Source organism: Carlito syrichta, unplaced genomic scaffold (genome assembly GCF_000164805.1).
Source record: "Carlito syrichta isolate Samal-C Ts95f unplaced genomic scaffold, Tarsius_syrichta-2.0.1 Scaffold309091, whole genome shotgun sequence".
Lineage (NCBI taxonomy): Eukaryota > Metazoa > Chordata > Mammalia > Primates > Tarsiidae > Carlito > Carlito syrichta.
Genome location: NW_007253187.1, coordinates 65258 through 70847, shown reverse-complemented (window position 1 = coordinate 70847; position 5590 = coordinate 65258). Strand labels below are relative to the sequence as shown.

Here is a 5590-nt window from a genome sequence, read left to right as displayed (position 1 = left end):
TCACCTCAGCCTCCCAAAGGCGTGGGATTACAGGCTGAGCCACCGAGCCCGGCTCCATTTTGCATTTTTAAGAAAACTAAGGGACTTAGAAATGTTAGAGAATTTTACAAAGTCATATAAACAGATTAAAGGCCAAACAAAGTCTCAAAGTCAGACCTAGGTAACTTAACCTAGGTACAAGCACTAATCTTGTACCCCTACTTCCTTTGTGGGTAGACGGAACGAGCACTTGACAGGGAATCCACGTTCTACTATGTCTCACTCCTCTCCCCACTCTCACACAGATGAGCAGGATCTCCTCTTGGTCCATCACCCCGACATGCCTGAGAATCCCCGGGTGCTACGAGTGGTCCTCCTGGGAGCCCCAAACGCAGGGAAGTCAACACTCTCCAACCAACTGCTGGGCCGAAAAGTATGCTACACCCTTGACCCTCCTACCCTTTTTCCATCTTTCACTTCTTGCTCTGCTTTCATGGATGGTCCTGGAGGGATCTGGGATCTCACTGGGACTCCTTTGTTCCTGGCAGGTGTTCCCTGTCTCCAAGAAGGTGCATACCACTCGCTGCCAAGCTCTAGGGGTCATCACAGACAAGGAGGCCCAGGTGGTGAGTACTTACAAAGGGGTTCTGGAAACAGGACAGAAGGTGAAGTTAAGAGGGTCTACCTTACCATCAGCTGTGAAGAAAATGATGCTTACATTCACTTATCTGAGGGAAGGGGGTTTTCTCTTCCTTAGACGTGGTATACTTCTGTCTTTACCTTCCTTCCTCCGGCATCTAATCAGAAAGGTCTCATTCTCTCTTTACTGCTTCCTTATTTTCTATATATTATATATTCACAGTCACCACCTTCCTCCTGGATCCTGTCTGGAATTTTTTTTTGAGTCAAAATCTCATTGTCACCCAGGTTGAAGTGCAGTGGCATGCTCACGGCCACCTCAGCCTCAACCTGCTGGGCTCAGGCAATCCTTCCAGCTCAGCCTTCCAAATAACTGGAACCACAGGCACATGCCACCCTGCCTGGCTGAGTTTTTGTTTTATTGTGGAGATGGAGGTCTCACCAAATTGCCCAGACTGGTCTTGAACCACTTGGCTTGGGAAATCCTCTCACCTTCACCTCCGCCTCCCAAAATGCTGGGATCACAGGCATGAGCCACTGCACCTGGCCCATCTAGAATGAAAATAAAGCCATGTATTCACAGTCATCACATTTCTCCTGGGTCCCACCTAGAATTAAAGCAGAAGGATAAAAGTCTAAGGTCAGTAACAGTTTGACCAAGAAGAAGGAGCAAGCTCCTGATACCAAGGGTGGCCTCTCTCTCACTTCCCAGTCATAATCCTTCCTCCTGGGTAACTCCCTTTTCTGATTTTAGATTCTACTTGACACACCTGGCATTATCAGTCCTGTTAAACAGAAGAGGTAATAACTGTTGAAATGGGTGGGGGAGAGGTGTTGAAGAAGGGGCAGGGAAATTCCATCATAGGGGCTGGAAAACCCCATCACCACACTCCATTCCTCAGCAGGAATGTCTAAGTCAGACCCTCCTGACTGATATATATCTGTCCCTCAGGCACCACCTGGAGCCCTCTTTGTTGGAAGATCCATGGAAGAGCATGGAATCTGCAGATCTTGGTTAGGTTCAGGATAAGAATCTGAAGGCCACTTTACCAGCATCATGGCCTTTCATTTCTGGTAGTTTGGGGGGTGGGAGTTGGCCAGAGCCTGTACCATGGAAGTTTTTGTGCAGGTCATATTCTGGTCCTTCTCCCTATCTTACCATCTTCCAGTTGTGGTTCTTGTGGATGTCTCGGACAAGTGGACTCGGAACCAGCTCAGCCCCCAGGTGATCCGGTGCTTGACCCAGTTCTCCCAGGTTCCCAGCATCCTTGTCATGAACAAGGTGAGCACCACTTACCCAAAGAAGAGGTCTGCTTCCCTCCAAGTCCCCCATCTCACTGACCACACACCCTTTGCCCATCCCCCTTGTCCAGGTAGATTGCCTGAAGCAGAAGTCTGTTCTCCTGGAGCTCACAGCAGCCCTCACTGAAGGTGTGGTCAGTGGCAAAAAGCTCAAGATGAGGCAGGCCTTCGACTCACATCTTGTTACCCATTGCCCCAACCCAGCAGCTAAGGAACCAAACACCCAGTCTGTGGAAAGCCCTCAGGGGACTGGCTGGCCCCACTTCCAAGAGATCTTCATGTTGTCAGCCCTAAGCCAGGAGGATGTGAAAACACTAAAGGTCAGTTACCCTTGGCCATAGCCTGGCCCTTGGTTTCTACGATGTGAAGACAGACCTCAGACTTCCTCCTGGAAGCAAAAGTGAGTAGGAAAGTCCTGGTTGGGATGTAGATGCCCATCTACTCCCTTTGTACCCACAGCAATACCTCCTGGCACAGGCCCAGCCAGGGCCCTGGGAGTTCCACAGTGGAGTCCTCACTAGCCAAACACCAGAAGAGATCTGCGCCAACATCATCCGAGAGAAGCTCCTAGAGCACCTGCCCCAGGAGGTGCCCTACAATGTGCAGCAGGTGCAGACAGAGTGAAGGGATCTGGGGATTCTATCCCAGGCACACACCCAGAGCAGTACACTTGGATCCCAGAGATGCAGGGGTGTGACTGACTAATCATGATGTTTCCCTATACAGAAGACATTAGTGTGGGAGGAAGGACCAAGTGGGGAACTGGTTATACAGCAGAAACTTCTGGTGCCCAAAGAATCTCATGTGGTAAGTGAAACTCAAAGGAGGGACAAAGGCAGAAGTTCTTCCTCTCAGCTTGGGAGCCCTGAGAGCAGGACCATGTTCTCTCTCTCTTTCTCTCTCTATTTTTAAGAGTGTATTCGGGGGGGGGTAAAAAACAAAAACGTGTTCTTGTGATGTTGCCTAGGCTGGACTGGCTTCCATGTTCTTTTACATACCCTCAGAGGCTCCTGATTGGTCCAAAGGGCCACCTGATCTCCCGGATTGCACAGGAGGTGGGCCGCGACCTCATGGACATCTTCCTCTGTGACGTTCAGATCCATCTCTGTGTGAAGCACCTCAAGTGACCACCCTCTACTGCCCCTCCCAGGGCTTCCCAGCTTCCTAGCTCTAATGCTGTCAGAACCTGACTGGGGTCCTGAACTGCCCCTGGCTGGGGGACCTGCAGGGACTGGTCAGGATCATGGACACTGATTGGCTACTGGCCCACCTGGCCAGTGTCACAGTGACACAGTGGCTCAGCTGTGTCTTGTTGAAAGAAGGAACTCGCTTTACCTACGTTCCCAGGTAGTTCCTCTGCCTGGGGCCACAGCTATGGCCTCTTGGTGAGAGCAGTGCCACATTGCCTCCAGCTGGCATTGGGCCCAGAGTCTCTCCTCAAGTTGCTGTTATTAGCAGGGGGTAGATCTTTCTCTTTTCCCCCTGGGTTTCTCTATCTTGAAGCTGTGTGAGTAATCAAGTTTCCTGAGTGAGGTAGTACCTCCCACTTGCTCCCCAATTCTCAATCCCTCCCACCCCATCCCTCTCTCTAGTCTTGGATGCTAATAAAATCAAAAGACAAGCATTCTGGTTCTTATCTTTATTTCTTCAGTGCAGGAAAGAGAAAATGTAACTATTCCCTTATCTCCCACCGTCACCCCCATTAGCTGGAGTTCCCCCTCCCTTCCAGTAGTCTGCTCCAGGGTCCTGAGCTCTCTTCTTGGCACATTTTCTGGGTACAGCAAGAGAACCGTTACCATCACTAAACTCAGTAATGGTAACGGTTTCCTCGCCATTCCCAAGTGCCCTGGCAATCAGCAGGCTGTGACAGGCTGAGTGGTGAGCCTCTTGGGCTTGCAGCATCTCTCCTCATCAGTCTCCAGAGGTGGGGGTACCCGGACTAGTACATCATCTATACTGTAGTGTCTCTTCACAAACTTACAGTATATGATGATATCCCAGCCAGGGCCCTGCAGGGGGCACAGGAAGCATGGTTTGGAAAGCACTGTGGGCAGGGAGAGCCAGGGGCTGAGGGCAGAACAGGTCCCGGCTGGAGACACGCAGCTCCCTGCCCTCCCTATTCTGCAGCTCCCTCCCAAGCCAGCATCTCCTTGATTCTATAATCCCAGGCAGGGTCCAAGTGGGTAGGGGAAGGAGACTGGCCCAAAGAGGCCTCTGCAGAGCTAGAGTGTGTTAAGTTTCCTTGAGGACCCAGGACCAGTGTTAAACTGCAGATGACATAATGAAGCAGAAGTTTCCCTCTGGTCAAACCAATTGGTCAGACCAACAAGCAGATAAGCAGACAGACCCAGAGAAGGAGCACTTACCCAAGCAGCTAGAACTGCAGACCAGGGACGCTTTTGGCTATAGGGCGGCTCTGTCCCTGCTTCTTCACTCAAGCAGCTTGCCTTTTAACATATGAGTCCCTCCCCTGGGTGGGGCACTTTTCCTGGGTTCTAGAAGGCCCTGCCCCTTAACCCTTCCCCTGCTGCAGTCCATGGAACAAGGGTCACTGGGCCCTATCCCACTTATGCCTTTTATCACATACTCTTTCATGGATCTTTCTAAGCCTGAGTTCCACCCTTCACTCCCATCCCCATAAAGCTGGTCATCTATCTGCTGGGCTGGAAAGGAGAAAGGACAGCCTCACTCCACCCTCCTGGGCTTAATTGCTGGTCAGAGCCCTAGTGGAAAGTTTGTTGGTTCTGCCTTTTTGTTTTTTTGATCGTGGGAGGGAATGTTAGCTGAATCTCTATAGGGTAGGGAGGGTCCTGGCAGCTGGATCTCTGGAATCTGCCTGAAGGCAAGCTTACAGGATCTCTCAGCCTCAATTTCTGTTCCAAGAGCCTACCTATGTTTATGACTTAGGCAGAGAGACTCCTTGCCTACCACTGCCCTGGCAAGGTGGGGGTGTCCTGGGTAGGGATACTCTAATGAGAGATTTGAGAGTAGCTGAATTCCCAGCCCTTATGACAGCCAGCATAAGAGCGGATAGGGGCCTGCTTTTCAGAGCTCAGGCACTTACAGTGAGAGTCTGGTGCTATTCCGTTCTTTGCCTCTGGAAAAGGACAGAGGCTCCTCAAAGCAGGGCCTCTGCTGTTAAGACACCCATTCTGGGAGACACTTCTTTCCCTATCCTAGACAATCTGGTCTGTGTGCTGGGAGGCAGCGTACCTCTCTTCTGCGAAGACAGACTAGACCAGGATGGGAAGAGGAGGAAAGACCCATCCTTCTTTTGGTCTTTTTTTCTGTTCTATTTCCTTCTGCCACAGAATTTGGGCACACGCTCTACCCTCTGCTTAGCATGAGCATCCTTCTTTTCTTATCTAGTTAACTCCTGTTCCCTTTTCAGATCTTTAAGTGATACTTTTGCAGGGAAGTTTTCCCAGGCTATTTAAATCCTCCTGATAGCTGGGTACAGTGGCTCACACCTGTAATCCCAGCACTTTGGGAGGTGGAGATGAGAGGATTGCTTGAGCCTGGGTAACATGGCAAGACCTCGTCTCTACAATACATCCAAAAATTAGCTGGGCATGGTTGTGCGCACCTGTAGTTCCAGGCCAAGTGGAAGGAATGCCTGAGTCCAGCAGGTCAAAGCTGTGGTGGCTGTGAGCATGCCACTGTACTCCAA

General features: G+C 50.8%; 1 protein-coding gene across 3 annotated transcripts in view; it reads left to right on the top strand.

The window, feature by feature from the left end:
• ERAL1 (Era like 12S mitochondrial rRNA chaperone 1) overlaps positions 1–3544 on the top strand; it is a 6039-nt gene extending 2495 nt beyond the window's left edge. Inside the window, exons 2-10 of one of the 3 annotated variants that reach the window (XM_021716897.1) lie at positions 285–412; positions 528–602; positions 1373–1419; positions 1571–1632; positions 1788–1900; positions 1992–2240; positions 2380–2529; positions 2647–2727; positions 2925–3544. In XM_021716897.1, the coding sequence (XP_021572572.1) occupies positions 285–412; positions 528–602; positions 1373–1419; positions 1571–1632; positions 1788–1900; positions 1992–2240; positions 2380–2529; positions 2647–2727; positions 2925–3047 (1028 nt within the window). In that variant the 3' untranslated portion in view covers positions 3048–3544. Of the gene's footprint in view, positions 1–284; positions 413–527; positions 606–1372; positions 1420–1570; positions 1633–1787; positions 1901–1991; positions 2241–2379; positions 2530–2646; positions 2728–2924 lie in introns of all 3 variants that reach the window. The other 2 variants (XM_008066684.2, XM_021716898.1) reach the window with 2 other exon arrangements.
• Positions 3545–5590: the final 2046 nt, after the last annotated feature.